The sequence below is a fragment of the Micropterus salmoides genome, unplaced genomic scaffold (assembly GCF_014851395.1).
Source record: "Micropterus salmoides isolate LMB-PRFRI ecotype aquatic unplaced genomic scaffold, ASM1485139v1 Ms_hic_scaffold_18, whole genome shotgun sequence".
In the NCBI taxonomy this organism is placed as follows: Eukaryota; Metazoa; Chordata; class Actinopteri; order Centrarchiformes; family Centrarchidae; genus Micropterus; species Micropterus salmoides.
In genome coordinates, this window is record NW_024040928.1 from 11,514,420 (window position 1) to 11,534,246 (window position 19,827).

The 19,827-nt window shown below is 40.2% G+C and overlaps 2 protein-coding genes across 2 annotated transcripts; both read right to left on the minus strand.

Annotated features, from left to right (window-relative positions):
- Nucleotides 1–143: 143 nt before the first annotated feature.
- LOC119908762 (phospholipase B1, membrane-associated-like) lies at nt 144–2,813 on the minus strand. Its single transcript, XM_038726608.1, has 4 exons — nt 2,743–2,813; nt 2,168–2,537; nt 1,714–1,785; nt 144–835 (listed from the first exon to the last, which is right to left on the minus strand). The coding sequence occupies exons 2-4, from the start codon at nt 2,384–2,386 to the stop codon at nt 698–700; spliced, it is 429 nt and encodes a 142-aa protein (XP_038582536.1). The 5' UTR covers nt 2,387–2,537; nt 2,743–2,813; the 3' UTR covers nt 144–697.
- Nucleotides 2,814–7,216: 4,403 nt separating this feature from the next.
- Nucleotides 7,217–18,790, minus strand: sel1l (SEL1L adaptor subunit of ERAD E3 ubiquitin ligase). Its single transcript, XM_038726609.1, has 21 exons — nt 18,209–18,790; nt 18,001–18,038; nt 17,157–17,352; nt 15,431–15,598; nt 14,959–15,064; nt 14,313–14,475; nt 14,131–14,184; nt 13,919–13,978; nt 13,758–13,839; nt 13,477–13,631; nt 12,829–12,885; nt 12,298–12,366; nt 11,862–11,939; nt 11,701–11,763; nt 11,364–11,451; nt 10,926–11,074; nt 10,516–10,681; nt 9,904–9,978; nt 9,558–9,730; nt 9,311–9,439; nt 7,217–9,162 (listed from the first exon to the last, which is right to left on the minus strand). The coding sequence occupies exons 1-21, from the start codon at nt 18,294–18,296 to the stop codon at nt 8,890–8,892; spliced, it is 2,430 nt and encodes an 809-aa protein (XP_038582537.1). The 5' UTR covers nt 18,297–18,790; the 3' UTR covers nt 7,217–8,889.
- Between the last annotated feature and the right edge of the window lie 1,037 nt (nt 18,791–19,827).

Here is a 19,827-nt window from a genome sequence, read left to right on the forward strand (position 1 = left end):
CAACATAATGCACTTTAACAATATCAGACAAGTTCACCTGAAAAATGTTAAGGATTCTCTTGAGGGACCTCAGAGACAGACCTGACAACCATTAAAGACAACACTTTCACAGATTTATCAGACAGTCACTTTAGTTTTGGGCAAAGTCTAATTAGTTTAATATTTATATATGAATGTATAAATGTCACATGAACAATTCAATGATTGTTATTTAATGCTACACTAGTTAGGTAATACATTATAGTTAAAGCAGCACTTTGCAAGACTTTTCCTTAAAAATACACCTACAGTCTATTATTTTTAATTACAAACATGGGAGAAACATAGACGATCGTCCCAGTGAGTGTGTCCTCAGAGCAGGTAAATCATCTTGGTGCAGGAATGACGAAATCAAATTTTAATAAAACTTTCTGCTTTCTGCTTCCTACAGCAGCCGTTTCATCCAAAGAAAGCTGCTCACCAACAACAACTAAAAGTCTTCGCCACCTCCAACTGCCTCTAAAAATGAAATGAATGAAATAGTCAGGTTGCAGTATTCATGATCACATTATCCTCTGTGCTGTTATTTGGGGCTGCAGACATGCAAAGTTGCAAGGAGTGGCTTGCAAAATCTCCTTTGCAGGTGATCGACTGTATCACCTCAGCAGCAACCAATACAGCAGTGACGTGCTTGTGAAATGGTCCAGCAAAGTGAAAGCTACAGGAGTCCAAGACATCCCAAACCCACAAGGAGTGAGAGCAGCAGGAAGGCGGCTGCCTGCGACAGAGCGTCGGACTGAATTTGAGGCTTGCCTGACTTGGCTGCAATCGGCCGGGTGAAGATATATGGGTGTTCCTACAGATGGGACACAGAGAATATGGGATGTTATAATCACTTTGTGTTGTGCATTTAAAAGCATATAAATGTTTTTGCATATTTTAGCTCTTTTTAGCATGTGTATGAGTTTGCTTGTATGTGTAAGAGCTTTTCAGTTGTGTACGCAAATGAGTTTGGTTTCATATGTATATGTGAGAGGAAAAGTACACGTACATGCTTGGTAATTCTGTCCCTGTCAGGCCTGATGGGTATCCATTCATTTCACAACGATATATATATCAACTTGCAGACTTGCAATTTACAATTAATATTTCATTTACTATTTATTTAATTATTTTGCTTTTGGTCTTGAAATGTATTTGTTGGTGTATTTGAGATGTTCTGAAAACTGAGTCAAACACCGACGAATTGTTGGCAAAATAAACCCAGGGGACAGACAACAAGCAAACATGTACCAAGATAGTGAAAATGATCCAGTGAATTTGAGCATTAAAAGGTTTGCTGTAGAACAACTGACTCTGAAGTCTCAGAGGTCTGAGCTCCCTTGAACGCATTAACAGAGAAACATTTCAAAATAGTCCCTTTCACAAATCTAAACTGAGACTGACTATTTATCTTTTATTTTTTATCCTCTCCTAGATTGTATTCTCTTTCCATGCTTAAAATATAATCAATCAATTTGTCCCCTCAAAGGTACGAAATGACTCAAAAAACTAACAAGGTCCTTTTGAAATTGCAGCTGGCTCTAGTCCATTTTTTCTCAATATAACATGCTATTAAGAACAAAGGTCAGTGCTTGCTTGGTTTATCTGCTTCATTAAAAATGCTGGAAACCTTTCAGGGTTAAAGACACAGGTAACATGCGCAGCTCTGGGGTGGTAACAACACTCTCCTACCATAGGTGGACAGATGAGGCTGATGGGGTCGGAGAAACTGCTCACAATCATCTTTCCTCCCTCAGGCTGAAACTGTGAGCAGAAGACAGAGAGGAGTTCATTTGTGGCATCACTGTGGACTATTTTTGCTCTGTTTAAAAAAGTATACTGCGGAAAAAGCCACTTTGTACACATCAAAAAAAGATGGACTGTCTCTTGAAAATGTTGAAGTTATTTTTTCCAAATGAAGTTATAGTAATAGCGGTTGCCTTTGAAAAATAATGATTACAAAAGCTGTGTCCTTCATTTCCCTATGCTTTTCTATTAGATTATTAAACATTTTTCATAGGTTTGTGAGAACAGAAGTCACAGATATTTGTTCACAGACTAAATCCTTCTGAATGGCAATTTGGGCTGTGTGTTGACCGTTAACCTCCTGTGCCATTAAATACAAGCCTTGTGACTCATTATTTACCATGTTGTTCCACAGCCCCTTGGCCAGCTCCTCGTGCCCCTTTATGGTGAAGTGGAAGCAGTCGTGAGTGAAGAAGGTCATATCGATCTTCCCATTCTGCACAGAGAGACAAAGACATACACACGAGCGTGGATTAACTGAAGGGGGTGTGTTGGGAAAAGCTGCAGCTGTCACACTCGGCATGTTAATGATTCTGTGTAATGTTTCACACTGATTCATCTCCTGCCACGTTGATATTGTTGAGGCCTTTGGAGTGAGGCTAGACTACCGGGAGACGGGGAGGGTCTGCGTGCTTCAGGAAGGGCTGGAGAACAACAGCAAAGTCGTCCCTGAAGAACCTGTCGCTGTGCAGCAGCTCCTCAAGTCTTTTCTGTGGACATTAGGGACATGAAAATCAATTTATCTGCCGGTTTCCTGATTTATAACAATAGGGGTCATTGCTTAACACAAAATCAACATGTAATATTTTGGGTCCATGCACCAGTTTGCAGCAGAATGGTTCATGATGGTTTAAAATGCAGTTTCTCATTGTGGATAACATGCACACTCCATGAAAGGTGAGGTGAAAACTGCACCTGAAACTCCAGATTGACTTCTACCAGCTCCCGCAGTTCAGGAGACTTGGCTACAGGCTCTATCAGGCATGAGCAGAAAGACCTAAATCAGAGTACAAAAAAAAAAAAAGGAGCAGGGGGGATGGATGTAAGATGTTAAAAAAAATAACTGGCAAGATTCCTGTGATGAATTTCTAATATTAAACATTATAAGCATAATAAAGAGCACAGGACCAGTGCCACATGTCAAGTACATAAACGGTATGCTTATTCAGCAGGATTTGGCTGCTTTGAAGTTCCCCTCCAGACATAATTTAAGACACAAATACTCTGCATGGAATAACATAACTTTAAATACCGGACACAAGATGTCTCCTAGGTATGGATAAGCACTGCACGTTTTCCACACCACTCAGTGATTGGCTAAACTAGTTCTGATATCACAAAATGCTCATATGCTCATATGCGAGCACAGAGAAACTTTCCCTCCTTGGCACATGAATGGGAAAACAGCCATGCAGTGTCAGACGCTCAAACAGCACAGTGAAATGACAACAAACAACATTTTTTTGACTGAAGGGGGACTTTAAGGCTCATGTAAACATTTACTGTTAAGAAAGAGTGACTCACCTTTGGAGCAGGCACCCTGGGGTGGGCTTCTGCACCTCCCTCAGAGTCTGCATGGGCAGGATCTGAACGACATTAACGATCATACGAGGAACCTGAAGCACAACACGGAGAAGACGCCCACGCTGTAGTGAATTCTAGCAGTATGCTGAAACCTCACTCATCTGAATGTCTTATCTCTTTTTCTTCCACTTTACCTCATTCACAAGCATTTCCAAGGAGACGGCCATATAGTGAATGAAGTTATCCACGGAAAATAGAGCCTAGAGAGAACATGGACACTCTGCAGAGATTAATGACACGTTTGTCATTCTGTAAAAAGCTTTTTTTATATATATATAAACTTTTTTCAAAAAGAAAAAGAAAGACCTTATCTTTGCAGTAATCACAGATGTCATTCATGCCCATGAGAATGGTCAAGAGCTTCCAGTCTTTCTCAAAGTTCAGACCCTAATAGAAGAGACAACAAACAAAAAAACACATTCTGGGATGGCATCTTGCTGGAGGATATCTCAGATTCTGGCTGTTTAGCTTTAATAACAAGATTTAACCGTTTCATCCCTCTGTTGTTACATTTCAGAGAAAACGGAGCATTGCTGTACCTCATAACCTCTCAGTGTGTCAATCAAATGTCTCGTCTGGCCAGGGAGGTTGCTAAAAAGACAGAATAACAAAATCTTTCTAAGATTATTAATAAAACTAAAGGTCACAGAAGCACATTTTTTAAACCTGAAGCACAAATAGAGCTAAAATCAGGCTAACATGTTATAATATTACAGGTTGCACAGTAAGCCAAACACTGGACACGTCACTCTGATGTGACCCTACAAGGTGTTGTGTCCAGTCACAGCCAGGTTGAAGCCAGTTTCACTGATATGAGCCTGCATGCCGTGGACCGTCTTGCCGGGAGCAGCACCCAGCAGGTTGGGATTGAACAGCTTGATGATATCTAAAGGAAAAAATCGGGAAAAAAATGTGTAAAGGCAATTTGTATTGTGTGTTTATCTGGAACATTATGCAAAACAATGATGTCAAGAGAAAGCTGAGATAGGATCAGTGATTAAAACATCTTACTTGCCAAAGTAATGGCATCCTGAAATGTTCCGTAGCCTCCAATGCTGCAAGAGGAAGACAAAGAAAATAGCATTTGTATCAAAAAAGTACATTTACTCAAGTACTGTATTTAAGTACAAATTTGAGCTACTTGTAATTGACTTGAGTATTTTCCTCTCATTCCACTTTGTACTTCTACTCAACTATGATTCAGATGGAATTATTGTACTTTTTACTCCATTAATAATTATTTGAAAGCTTTAGCTGCTTTACAGATTCAGACAAAACCTATGAAAATATACAAATAGGGCAGAAACGATTAGTCGATCGGTCACTGTCAGCAACAAAATTTCATGGTTCCAGCTTCTCAAATGTGAGGATGTGTTGCTTTTCCTTCCAATAAATCATTTTAAATAATTTTGAGGTTTGGACTGTTGGTCGGACAAAGCAAGCCTCATGAAGGTGTCACTTTGGGCTCTGGCTAATTATGATGGCACTTCTCACTATTTACAAACAAAGCAATCGATTAATGGAGAAAATAATCAGCAGATGAATCCATAATGAGAATAATCATTAATTGCAGTCCGAAACAATATAGATCAAAATGAGCTCCACCTCAACCAACCAAAACAATAAACTCTCACTTTTACATTAATGCATGGTTAATAATTAGCTAATGATATAATATATAATAGTCACAGTAACATTTTCTGCATTAAGACTTCACTTCTAAGGTTGTGACACGTGAATTTGAAATGTATAACATGCTGTCTACATGCAAAACCTCTACAGGAGATCCATCACAAGCTTCACACATGAGTCACCTCCAAGACACGTGACGAAACTCAATAGGAATCCCGAGGACAGTGGTGGCGTTGGCACCTATGGCTGTCTGAAAAGGAGAGACACACCATCTGAAGGAAATCTGATCAGGATCCAGTAAAAATAAGGGTGTGGGTGGGTATGTGTGTGTGTGTGTGTGTGTGTGTGTGTGTGTGTGTGTGTGTGTGTGTGTGTGTGTGTGTGTGTGTGTGTGTGCGCGTGCGTTTTGAGGATGTGATTCTTGCATTGCTTGTGTTGTCAGGAGTTCTTGTATCTTTGTAAACATTTACATTTCACAATAGACAACTGATGTTTAGTAAGAAGTTATCTGGCTACACAACTGTCAATGCAACATTTAGTCATCATGATTTGAATTGCATATTAATGGTCCAACACCAGTGTTGTTTCCATGTATTACTTACTCTGTATAGTCATTGCAGCTGAAGACAACAACAAACAAATAACACCTACTGTCAGTGAATCCCCCAAGGCAGCGATGACTTTGATATCCGCCGCCTTCACAAATTCAACTACACCAAAAGGAGAGAAAAAGATGGAGATGAAAGAGAAGACATGAATCTAAAATTTCAACTCTTGGATAACAGATTGATTTGGGGGTGGGGATCTTGACAGACCTGAGGAGGGGACGGAGGGAGAAGGACTCATATCTGGGCACTGGAACACAGGATGTTTGAAGCTCACCGGTCGAGCCTTCTCTGGAAACTCCTGAGAAAGAAACGAGAACTCACTGCCAGCTCTAAACCTATTATGTCAGATACGGATAAAATATGTGTGCTATGTGGGGCAGTCCTCCTTAAAGTTGGAACCTGTCTATTTTTTCATTTGTTTTTCACCCATAACCTGTTGGCTTTGATAGGCTGTACAACTACATCATCTTTTCTTTAGTCTGATACAGCTATGCTTGTTGTGCACATACTCAGGATGCCTGCTAGTCCATGTGGTGTGGTCAGTTGTCCCCCCATGCTAGCCTGTCTCTTATGAACCATGTTACCCATTGTTATATACTCAGATTGTTGTTTTTCTTTACTGTTTTCATTTTGTCCAATCGAGTGTATTTTTAATAAACCTGTCAATCAAGTCCTTTTGGTCATAGTCACATGTTGACTTGCCAAAATACAAATCAAATGACGTGATTTTTTTTTAAATCTTGTCCTGTGTCTAACAGCATTCATATGTTAAATGATAAAACCAGGTGTTAACAGTACCTTGCTCAGGGCCTCCTTGCTGTAGTGTCGTATCCCCTCCTCATACTCCGACCACCAGTTGTTGCCTTAAAGAGGATTATATCCAAAATGTCCATTTGAAACTTTTGTAATAAGTTACTTCTTAACACACGTTTATCAATTAAAAGTAGATTTCCTTTGATGTCATTCACAGCACAAAAATAGGTTCTCGTGTCACTTTTAGGAAGTTACATCAGTGTATCTCTATATAAATGTTTTTTGTTACTAGCTCAGAACATTAAATGCGGCACAATCGTAAAAAAAATAAAAAGGCCCCGTTTCAGAGGCTGTTGTAACAATAAATATAGGCACACAGCCTCACGTGTGGCCTGCCCTCCTGCTTATTCTAGCACTTACCTTTGACAGAGCGGGACGTGAGCATACATGTTGCCAGGGCGATCCAAAGCCACTCCATAGTGGTGCGTATGGGCCAGTCAATGGGTCACCCCTACAGACTGCACAATGTGATGCTCAGTTTTACAGCACTGTCACTTTGTCCCTCACCCACCCTCTAAAGCTGAGTGACAACGTGCAGGTCCAGCGAGAGCCAATCGGACCTGTTCAATCGCTGTCAGCACTACAACACCTCATGCTGGGATTGATCTTTAAAAGCAAATTAGGCCACAATCAATCATTGTATTGATAGCTATAAACATGATTTCACAGGTTTTCTACATTACAGGGAGTGTGACTTACAAATAACCTCCGACATTAAACATAAGCAATAAAGACAGCATTCAAAACAAACATTAAATATCCATATATCATTTATTAATTTTTTTATAAACTTATTTGCGATGGTAAAAATGCAGTCTTCTCGACAATCTTGACCAGTGTTTCATTTTAGACAAACTGAATTGTGTGGGTATGAATGTGTGACGGAAGGAAACAGTTTGGGATTTATTTTTTTTTTAAATCCTCCCGCAAATAACATTTTAATGTCCTTTTCGACTTCTTATACTTCATGCAGACGTGTTGGCAGATGACTTCTCAATACTTTAACTACAAGCACATATCGTGGAACTAAACAAATGGAAATTGAAGAGAAAATGGCAAAATCAGAAGTTTCTAATCTTATTTTGATAAATACTGTGTGGCCTAACCAGTGTGGCTTCGTTTCTCAGATTTAGGTCCATCTGAGCCGAAAAGTGTAGGCAGAGTACAGAGCTCCAACTTGGACTTTTGGTGAGGGGGTGGATATTCTCACAACAGTTGTGTAACTAAACACACACACACACACACACACACACACACAAAAACTGATCCTCTTCCTCTAATGTAGAAACCACAGTCTGAGGAGCTGCTATCTTTAAGGCTGCTCTACTTTCTGCCTCAGCTAACACAAGGCTTAACAAACATAACCAAAAAAGGGGGGGATGAGATCAACAACCCTCCAAAAACAGCCACTAGAATGAAATCAAAGCCTGTTGATGGAAAAAATATCACACCAATGTACAGTATACCTTCAAAAACGGTTTCTTTCACTAGACTGTATACATCATGTTTGTTCTTCAAATCCAAAAATTCACTCGGCTTGGAGATTTCGGCGGGAGCTTAGTTTTGATCAACATGTTGAAAAGGTAACAAGACGCCAACTTGTGTACTTAAAAATTAAATTATCTATGCAGTCCAGCTTTTCTATTAAATCAACCCCTTAACAGGTTTCTTGTTCTTATACTAATGACACAACATGGCTTTAGTGCATTTTAGCACTGCTACTAATGTTGAAACCTGAAATCTAAACAAATAACTGATGAATGCAAAAATTTATGCAAAATGTGTTCACATGTTAAGTATCTGGAGAAAAAAAAAAGTGCCTTAAATTGAGAGAAAACATGCAAAAACATGACTTTCTTTAGCGACTAGGGATAGAAAATAAAATTCTTTCAGTTCCCATTTTTTCTGCTGGACTTATTTTCTAAATACAGCTCAAAATTAGGACTAAAGCAGTTGAAGTGAGTGTAATGATCTCAAAAAGGGAAAGTGAGAAGAAACTAATGCACATATCAAATTCATTCTGTTGATTTGTCCAAAATGCCTTTGATCTGGCAACCATGAGGCTATTTTCATGGCGAGGACACGGGTGCTTCGGACAGTATCCTGAGTCACAGACTAGCAAGTCCCAAGTCTGTGTTATCCTCTCAGCACTCTTCTTCTGCTGTGTAGCATTGTCAATAAACACGCCCACTGTCTTTCTTCAACACAGGACCAGCATATTTGAAATGGAGGAAGGGAGTTGTGAGGTTGCACAGTTTAGCAGCCTTCTCAGTCTTCTTTAAGCATGTGGAGGGGAGCGGGCAGAGTGGGAGAGGTGCTCAAACTAGCAGGTATTCAGCTAGTAAGCACACCAGCTGCTCCGCCGGGCGGGCTTGGCAGAGCCTGTTGTCTGTCTTGTACTGCCCTCGCTCCGTCTGGCTTCCTCTCACTGTTGCTCCTCTTCCTCCTGGGCCGGGCCCTGGGCTTGCGTTTCTCCCTGACCCTGGGGCTCGGCCTGGGCTTGCGACTGTTCCTGAGGTGGTCTAGGAGGGGGTGCTGGGGCGGGAGCAGGTGGGCGAGGGGGAACTATGATTTGGTGCTGCCGCTGTCTGTAGGCGATGACTGTGCCTAACAGCAGGGCGATGACAGTCATGAGGTAGAGGTCCCACTCCGGGCCCAGAAGCTGGTCCAGGTCCACCTGAGAAATCAGCTCCTTCAACTGACAGGAGCAAAAGCCAAACGGGGAGAGGACAGACTGATTAATTTCACTTCCCTCTAATGAAGCTTTTAACTCGGCTGAATTATAATTCTGAGTTTCTGTTTAAAGCCAAATTGTCATGGCTCCAGCTTGAGAATTTAGTACTCACATTAAGATCCTGCAGGTACTGCAGAGTGTAAACCAGGCCCAGCTTGCACAGAGCCAGGAAAACTGGGACCTGGGCATCAGGACTGGCTTCAGCGGCCATGTCATAGAAACGCTTGGCTAAATGGATGTCCTGCAGAAACCACATGAAACAATACTGAATCACAAAATCAGTCTTAAATCCAATTAACTACACTCTGCACTGCAAATCAATGTGACATATTGAGAGCTAGCTGATGTTTAAGAGTCACCTGTTTGATGCCCAGGCCTTTCTCATGCATGTAACCCAGGTTAAACATGGCCTGGGCACTGTGCTGCTGCTCCGATGCCAGCCTGTAGTGGATAACAGCTGTCTCATAGTCCACATCTGTCCCGTAGCCGTAGAAGTGGTAGTCCCCTAGTTTTATCCTTGCCACAGTGTAACCTGGGAACGACAATCACATGCGTCAACTTTTACTCCAAGCAGAGGCTTTGCCTTTAAGCATCCAAATTCAACTAGTTTTCTTTAAGGAAAGCAATTATAGATGGATTCCTGATAAAGAGTAAAGGCTAAAAATAAAATCGAGTAAAAATGGATCAGGGACAGAGTGTGCTCACCTTGGGCTGCAGCTCTTGTCCAGTGGAGCAAAGCACGAGGGTAGGTCTCATTCTCACTGAAGATCTTTGCTCCTTCTGTTTGTCCCAATCCATACAAAGACAAAAAAGCAAACATTCAAAAGGTTAGGTTGTTACTTTTCCCAAAGCTGGTGGGCTATAAATACTTTTGGAAGATTTGCATAATATAAAAACACACACGCAATTTCCCCCCAAATATGTATTACTAAATAAATTTTGTGATGGTTTACCAGAAAAGCTGAAAACTATGATCTTGTATTTGACTCCGATTTGATCACAGATTCTCCTTTTATTGTATTTTATTCTTTTTACTCTTTGCTCTACATTCCATTGTGATGCTCTGCATAAAGGAACAGCTTATCTTAAAGTAAGGCGAAGGCAAACTGGCATTTTATTAATTTGAGGCAACTAAGATAAATATTCATTGTGAGATCACAAACTAGTCACACAGCATAGAATACAGAAAACACACACACACACACACACCCCTAATAGTGACTAGCGGCAACAAAGAGTGAAGAAAAAAAAGAAGTGAATTCCGTTCATGGCATTTGAACTTCCTGTCATGAACCTAATGTCATGTTTTTTTCTTACTCTGGTCCAGAACGAAGGCCACGTTGCTCTGGGCCACCTCGTAGCCCTGCTCAGCCAGCAGCAGATACTGGACCAGTGCAGCGTCTGTCTCACCCTCCTTAAAGCTGCCGTAGGCCGTCATGAGACGCTCTGACCAGCGACCACGCTCACAGACATTCTTGAAAAGCTGCAACGAAGATACAGGCACACAGTGTGACACACCAGAAAACTAGGCCTGTGATTTCAATTTAGCTGTTTCTAATGTTTTAACATGTAAATTAGATCACTTTCCAACTTGTAATACAAGAGAGTAAAGAAAGACCACTGGAAGAACACCAAAATGAACAATAACTAAGTAAAGTAGAAAGTAATTGTCAGGATATCCAGGCTTTAATGGATGAGAATGGAGCATCATCTCCAGGGTGCCTCACCTCCACAGCAGTGTGGCAGGAGCGCATCACACCTGTACCAGTAGCATGCATCTGGGCCAAGTTGTAGAAGGCCAGGATGTGGCCCGCCTGTGATGCCAGGTTGAAAAATTTAAGTGCCTGCTTGTAATCACGTTTCACACCAATACCATCTGAGGAACGACAGGAAAGAAGGGAGAGAAAACCAGTGAATCACATGGAGGAGAAAAGATGTACTCTAATCAACAGAAATGAAAATGATGCAAAAAACAAAGACAAAGAAGGACTGAGGGTTAGTGAACAGATTATTCAAACCTTCAGATGCCATAACAAGACTTACCAGTCAGACATCCAGGATAAGCTGTGACAGGAGGCCGTGACACATTGATAGACACTGTGTACCACGAGCACACACCATGCACAGGTGTACATACACACTGACATTTGGCCCTCAACACTTACTGTAATACATAGTGCCCAGCTGGAGCTGTCCGTCCACCCAGCCCTGCTCCGCTGCCTTCTGGAAATATTTCAGTGCCAGCTCATAATTCTAAAGACAAAAACATATAACTTTCAGACGTCTGCTCTGGTATCAACAGGAGCGACACTGATAACCTTGCACACCAAACTACTTTACTGACATTTAAATGTCACCTTATTCCTATTTCTAGTGCCAAAAACTGTCGCTGCCAGGTTAGCAACACAGAGCAAGCAAATTAAAATGGGTCTGAGAGGGTGTACCTTAATCTAAGACATGATTTTAAAAGAGATTGTAATGTGGGTTTTTTTTTTTTTTTACCACTGGGACACCTCTTCCATATAGGTAGGCCATGCCCAGGCCACTCTGTCCCACTGGATTACCCTGAAAGAAAAAGACAACAAACTAATAACCTGAAAACCCTGATAAAGGGTAAAATAGCCAGTTCAGATAAAGACATTAGTCTACAGCTTTTTTCTTACCAAGTCAGAAGCCTTCTTAAAGTACTGCAGGGCTGTCTCGTTGTTCTGAGGAATAAACTCGCTGCCTTCTGAGTACATCTGAAGGACAGAAGGAGTCATATTTCTTAGAAATCAAAAAATTAATGCAGTGCCCTCTGTTAAAACAGCAATGCCAAATCGTTGGCCTCATTTATTTTGGATTCAATTTAGACCATCTCTCCGCTCCAAACTTGATGACTACTTCTCCCTAGTTCTCACACAGTATGGGCTACATAATTATGATGTTTACAAACAGTAGCAAAATCTGAATACACTCAAGTATCTGATTTTATAGGTCAGCGACTATGTCTAACAAGCTTATCAGTGCAAAAAGAAGAAATGTAAAATAAATAAAAAGGGTTTCTTTACAAACAAATAAAACAGTTTCCACAAGCTATTAGAGAAACATCTCACCAACCTTGCCAAGGAAAGCCATAGCGTGTGTGTTTCCCGCATTTGCAGCCTGGGTGAAGTAGTCATATGCCCTCTGTTGGATAGGAGGCATCAGAAATACATTTACAATCACAAAAATCTATCCATCCATTATCTATAACTGGTTATCTGTGCAGGTTGACGAGGGGCTGGAGCCAATCCCAGCTGACATTGGGTGAGAGGCAGGGTACACCATGGAAAGGTCGGCAGTTCATCACTGGGCTGACAGAGACAAACAACCTTATACACTCACATCTCAGGGCAATTTAGAGACACCAATTAACCTATTAACCTGCATGTCTTTGGATGGTGGGAGGAAGCCGGAGCACCCAGAGAGAACCCACGCAGACACAAGGAGATGCATGCATGCACACTCCACACAGAAAGGCCTGGAACAATCAAGGTTCGAACCCAAGACCTAGGTGTGAGGCCACAGTACTAACCACTGGGCCACAGTGCTGCAAACCACAAGAATGCAATACTTAAAATATTTAAAAAAAAAACAACAAAGAGTCACCTGGTGATTCTGTTCTACTCCACGGCCTCCGTGCAGGTGTAGCTGACCTAATCCCACCTATCGGGGGAAACAAAGAACCTAGTTATCTTCAATGGCCCATTTTAATTTCAGATTGATAAATTACATTCACACAATAACGTATCGTCTTCCTCTGATTACATAATTCTAATGTGGTTGAGAGATTTGCATGCACAGTGAAGAATGTTCAACAAATGTGTAAATTCTCACACAACTGTGATTATGACTGACCATTGTCAACTGCCGCCGTCCCCTCATGCTATGTATATTATTAGCTTACTGATTATAAGACGGATTCAAGGACAAAAACTGTAAAATCTTGGCAGAAGATACACTGTGACCAATTCACAACTACCTGTGGAATTGCTATGTGGGCAAAAGAAATTTAAAAATACAAAATAGATTTTACCAGGAGAGCATGCAGTGATTTGTCATGTTTTAGATGACATAATAACAATTTTGTAATGAATCTGTCACAGATATGTATAATTGTTTTGTAAAACTGTCCCTGATATGATTAATATTCAGATACATATAATGCATGGGAAGGTGATGCCACCTCATCCTATTATTAGGTTGTCTTGAAGTTGCTGCATTAAACGAAGGACACTGATTGTAACACTATTTTACCTGAGCTTGTACATCTCCTTTCTCAGCTAGAAACTGGTAGTACTGGATCAAGTCCTCCTCCAACATCCCACTAGTAGATCCCGGGTTCTCTACTTCATCCAGTAGCCTGATCCTCTGCACTGCTGAGCCCCCTGTCAGAGACACATCGCTGGCCACTGCCGGTGGTGATGAGAGTAGAGCAGAGAAAATTTAGATGTTTTGTTATTTGGTCATTTGCCCAAGAAGGACCAGAACATCACACCTGAATGTTGCATTAAAAAAAAATGTCAGTACACACTCACCCTGATTTGCCACAAGCCTATAGTGTGTTAGTGCTGACTCACAGCTCTGGGGAACACCCACACCTCCCCAGTATCTGTAACCCTAATGAAACAACAAGAGGAAATGTAATGTAAGCTTATACTTGACTGTCATTGCTCCACTGACCGACAAGTCAACTTACCAGAATCATATGAGCTACCAAGTTTCCACCAAGAGCGCCAAAGGTGTAATAAACCAGGGCCTGAACAGAAAATTTAGGTAATGTGTGACTAATTGTTGGGAAAAGAGACAAACATTGCATAACATTATTTTCAGATGGTTTTGTCCAAAGTAGCCTACAACAGGTGCATTTACAGTCAGACATAACTTCAGTCATGCAGAATAAAAATGTACCTTAGCCTGACTTGAGTTAACTCCAAGTCCTGCTGCATACAGAAAGCCAAGAGCCTACAGCAAAGTAAACAAGGTAAACAGTGTTACACTCTCTAAATAGTCACATTTAATAAGATGTCTGATAAAAATGGTTTCAACCCTTTTCTCAAGAGACACATTAACGTTTTGAAGGAGATCTTTACCGTCTGAGCTTTAGGCGAGCCCTCTATGGCAAGCTTCTCAAATATCTCTTTGGCCTTGGTGATGTTCTGGTTCATGTAATCTCCAAACAGCATGGCGTACGCCACCTTCTCCATGGCTTTCTGGTGGCCTTTCTCTGCTACTTTCTGCAGCTTCTCGTATAATCTGAGAGAGTGTTTGGATGAGCAGAGGTGCCATGGGTAAAGACAGATTGACACAGGCATAATAAAAATAATGTGTGTCTGTTTGCTTGTGTGCATAAAAATATAAACAGTAATATGACACCTAAAGCAAATAAGGATGTGCAGAGCAAAGTCACATGGTAATACTGCAAACATAAAATAGACATAGCCATATCAAAACTCCATTTACAATCAGATAATGCTGTCTGCTTGGTAAACAAGAAGCTTTAAGTCACATGACACAAGGTAAGGTAAGGTAGGTAAGGTAAGTTTTAATTTGCAGTGTTTCAGAATAAACAATGAGACATCTTTTCCTCCGCTCAGGTGAGCTTGCTGGTCTTCTGGTATGGTAATGCTAATTATCAACTCCACAACATAACTGTGAAGTTTATCTTACAGCCATATTTATTAAAGATTCAGAAGGTTGATGAAAACCAGTTGGATAATTCAGTGAGCAGAAACTCACTCTTTCTTCTGGGTCTTCCTGGTGGTGGCATTGAGCATGCGCAGGACAGTCTGGTACTGCTCCTCAGCTTCCTCTGCCTGTAGCCTCTGCTGCGCCTGCTCCTCCGCTAAGGGCAAGACAGGAGAAGCCAAGAACAAAAACAAACAACAAAACTTTTATAAAACCTTGGCAGCAGAAGGAGCAATAGTAATTTCTGGAAATTACCATGATGCATTCCTGGGCTGTTTTTGTCATCACTTTCAGCAGCTGCTGAACTTTTCCAAAGGCTTTCATTTTGAAAAGCAAATAATATTCAGTAAAGAAATTCTTTAATTGGCTGTGGTTGGGAAATGAGCCAACCACACTGGAAAATGTTCATCCAACAGTTTAAGCAAATAAAATGCTATACGAAGCAGATGAATGATTGCATTTTGGCTTCAAAACAAGACACTGAAGGTAGTTCGAAGATTGTCATATTAAGTTGAAGACTTACTCTCACAGAAACCCCACTTCTTGTCCTGGTCATAGTCATAGGTTGTGGCGCACCACAGCCGTCCATCCCCCCGTCCATCAGTGGTACAGTCCGAGTACTCCTGCCCCTGGAAGAGGAATGGGAAGATGCAGGGCTCTCCATGGGCTGTACCTCCATTCACTACAGGAACTATATTAAAAAAACAAACACATAATAATATCAGATAACAGAAAAAACTAAAGTTAATACCACAGTAAAAACAACTGGATATAGTATGATAACATATAAACAATATGTTACCATGTCCATTGTGATCTATTTTTGAAAAATAGAATCATGGAAGATATTAAACATACAAAGTCTGTTAATTGTAATAAATGTCAGTAAATCTCCATCTGCGTACAAGCTCAATATTATACTTGTGCAAGGTGCTAGCAGGAAAATTACTAACAATCCCTAAGTAAAATGATGTAACTGTCTGCAAGACGACCCACAGGTGCAAGGCGCTTTTCATTTCTCATGGGGTTTAACCATTTATACAATCTGGCCCTGAAACCACAAGTGTTGGCTCGGAGTCAGCAAAAGTGAAAACAGGTTAACAAGACTCAACAGAGCTTACAAAATAAGACAGTATTCAGTCTCAAAAACAGATGCGATTTAAGACTAGATGAAATCCTGAATACTCTGAGGAGTCAGTAAAGCTACTGATGGACTATCACTGCTACAGGCCAGCCACATTAACCATAAAGGCTTAAATAAAGATGTCATTGTAGGTTCAGACCAGAGGTTCCTGAAATTTACGGCCTAATGTCCTACTACTCAACACACTGACAAGAATCTTTATTTCAATAACTCATATGGAGTTAAACTCTGTATTTAAATAAGTCAGCTGTTATTTTTGAAACTGAAAAGTCCAAGCCTCAACCTCAAATCTCACTTATAGTTTAATCAGACGCCCAGTGGCTCACCAACCCTAGTTAACACAGCTATGTGAAGAAGAGCTGCAACGATTAATTAGTTAGTCGCCAACTATTAAATTAATTACCAACTTTGATCATCGATTAAACAGATTGAGTAATTTTATAAGAAAAAAAAAATTGTCTAAATGCTCTGATTCCAGCTTCTTAAATGTGAATATTTTCTGGTTTCTTTACTCCTCTTTGGGTTGTCATCTCTGGCTTTGGGAAACACTGATCGGCATTTCTCACCATTTTCTGACATTTTATAGAACAAACAACTGATCGAGAGAGAAGAAATTGGCATAAATTGACAATAAAAATAATTGTTAGTTGCAGGCCTAGCGGGAAGCCTTACAGGATAAATGACTATTTCTTTAGTGGTGTCCTAGTGGGTGTCCACATGCAATTGCTTATTTTAAAGCACTATGAAAACCATAAATTCTCATTTCTGAGGTGACTGGAGCCACATTTTCTTGTGTAAAGTCTCATAGCTACTCCACTATCCCATTCATTCCTGGCTTTAATTTGAAAGGCAAAAACACTATTCAAATGTCAGCCTGCTACCGGTGACAGAAAGTATGCCAGCGCAAGAGCTCACAAGACATTCGAAGACATATATCAGAAAAAAAAACATTGATGAAAAAAGTGTGTGTTTGGTAGTTAAAACACAGAAGCTCAAAACTCAGTTCATAACATTTAACGCATTAAACACAAACATTAAGACTTGTTTCATGATTTAGTATAAAGTATTTACAGCTCAGCTTTTAAGCTAAAATTTTTGTCCTTACCTTCTTTAGGTTTCTCCTCAACTGGAGGAGGCTGATCAGGCAGTTCCTCCTTCTCCTCTCCCTCCAGTCCTCCCTCAGGTGACTGTATCTCCTCTTCTGGCTGGGAGACTTCATGACCAGAGGTCTCAGAAGTACCAGTCACAATTCCTGATGCCAGACGGACATCTTCCTCTTCAGAGTCTGGGTCATGGTAAGACTGGAAGGATAAACAAGAAGTTATTGTAAAAGAACAGATGAAAGGATAAATCACACTGCATATTGTAATAGGTTTAATTCAGCTGAATGAGGCAAAAGCTATCGATTGCTAACTTACAGAACATTTCTTGATATGGATTACTTGTAAACTTAACAGTGATTTCTCCCAAACGTTATTTATCCTTTATTGCATTAGAAAAAACATGACTAGAAATGCTTTTATTCCTCTATAACTTACCTGATGAACACACATTTGGGTAATAAACAACATACTTTCCCAATGCAATAAAGATCTATCTAACCTAAACTCTTTTCGGAAAAGGTAAGCCAGTTTTTCCTCACTATTGAGTTTAAATTTAACATTGCCAAATTGTGTTTAAGTAGATCCTCCTAAAATTAAACCAAAGCATCTGGTCAACACCAAGTTGATTTTAGCCAATAGTTTAGATAAAGGTAAATTAATCCACATTATGTAGACAAATAAAACCCTGAGATAAGGCACAGGGTAAGGCAGTAAAATGTGTCATATTCAACCCATAAAAAGATACTAGGTAGCTTCCATCGCATCTACATTTCTAACTTATAGATCAATTCAATCATCCTCAGGTTTGCTAACTAGAAGATGAATATCAAACAGCTCATGTCGTACCTTCAGCTCTGGTCCGTCATTCCCGTGTTGCTCTTCATCTGAAAAGTATTAATAAGGCAGCCGTAAAGACAGTGTTGACTTGAGAAGGAAAAAGCTGTTCCCCAAGTATAAACAGCTGCCTGCAACAGTTTGATGTTAAGAAACGTGCAGCCACTTCTGTCCGCGCAGATAAGTTAGACAGTAATAAAACGAAAACCGACATACTTACCAGCTGTTACTCCTTTGACGAAGACTACCAGCAGAATGGTCAAAAAATAAAACGTCCTTGCTGTCTTTAAATACCTCTTATAGCCCATTGTTGACAAGCTAACACCCTGCTAGCTGTAACTGTTGCTATTTCTATCAGCAAACATTCAGTTACAGTTGAGTCACACTGTGACACGTAAGTTAGATTAAATAAACTCTTACACGTGATCACCAAAACGGAGCCGATGTCTCTCTGGATAACAGCTTGGTTAATTTTTGCTACTGTAGCTGTCAAACAAGCTAACAAAGTCCAGTGCAAAGATACGCTAGCTGAGTAGTAACTGGCTGTTGGTTTACTGACTGGACGTTTAGCTAGCTAACAAGCTAATGTTACATAGCCACACAAAAGACAAACCAAACAGCCCATTGGTTGCAATTGACGCAACTCCTCGGTCTAAATATTGGTTGACGAGTACCTCTCCGTACATCAGAACATCCGAGTTTAACGGCGATGTGCAAAATATTTATGTTGTGGCTTATTATGACCAGATATAAAGCTTAGCTACCAATGTAAACCTAAGCCCCTACTACTGACCGACACTTCCTATTCTCACATTTCGACCAATCACAGCGAGTTTAGTTTGAGAGTAGCCAATGAGCGGGGGCCAAGGATGTGTCAGCGAATCAGGTGCGTACACAATTATGTTTCTAGTAGATGGGTTTGTCCACGACATCAAACCACGTTAGGAAGGTTTGATGGTTGATTTGGAGACATTGATAGAATCAACACAACCAGAGTAACAGTCGACATGCAGAAGTACGTAAACGACACCAGAACGTTTGGTTAGGCTACTATGCAAACACCTTATGGGGCCTAGAAGAGCTTCAGGGAAATAAAGAGCTCCAAAATGGTTCATTGTATAGTTGCGGTAATATTTACGTTTTTACCGCTTGTTTTATGCCTCAGTGTAATTATGTGGTGTACTGAGGGTTCTATTTTGCTTTTGTCTTCTTTGAACTCACCAAACCACGTTCATATTTACTCTGTTACAACAGGAATCCTGAATTGTATTTGTGATATCCCTGTTATCAAATTCAAGGCAAGCTGTATGGAGGGATTATAAAGTTTACGAGTTGAAAACTCATTTATTGGGGGTCTATACACAAGGTAACTTATAGGTTGGCAGGCTGTAAACAATAGCCTACATTCATCTGGTATCATCCTCCAGAAGTAAGATTAACTACAGACCTGCAAATAAGTTTGAAACCTAGAATCATTTTACCAACATAAGTAAGAACAGTCAATGTTTGAGAATAAAACAGAAAGGATTGTCTACTATTTAAAGCTATAGTCCTATTTCTAGTATAGTTTACTTATACAATATAACTGTTTAAAATGATACACTACAAAATATCTATTAGTTTTAAGGAAGGCCTTGCATCAGATAAAAAAAAATATTTTTGATACATTTCTTATTTCTGAATTTCTTACTCCTGAATTTTCTGTAATATTGTTCTGTTGCCTATTGGTTTCAGCACATTCAGAATATCAGTTTCCTATTTAAATCCAAAAGACTGTACAACCACTCCTGATATTATTACTGTGATGATTGACTTCTGTTACCACAAAGGAGAGGTGAC

Bases quoted from the DNA above. Each gene is read 5' to 3' on its own strand.
- LOC119908762 (XM_038726608.1), bottom strand. From the start codon at position 2,386: ATGAATCAGTGTGAAACATTACACAGAATCATTAACATGCCGAGTGTG. The intron at 1,786-2,167 runs GTAAATAATGAG...TTCTGCTCACAG, and splicing joins AGGGGCTGTGGAACAACATG to TTTCAGCCTGAGGGAGGAAA. The intron at 836-1,713 runs GTAGGAGAGTGT...TCCCATCTGTAG, and splicing joins GCCTCATCTGTCCACCTATG to GAACACCCATATATCTTCAC.
- sel1l (XM_038726609.1), bottom strand. From the start codon at position 18,296: ATGGGCTATAAGAGGTATTTAAAGACAGCAAGGACGTTTTATTTTTTG. The intron at 12,367-12,828 runs GTGACTCTTTGT...CCTATCCAACAG, and splicing joins GAGTAGAACAGAATCACCAG to AGGGCATATGACTACTTCAC. The intron at 11,452-11,700 runs GTAAAAAAAAAA...TTTTGTCTTTAG, and splicing joins ATGGAAGAGGTGTCCCAGTG to AATTATGAGCTGGCACTGAA.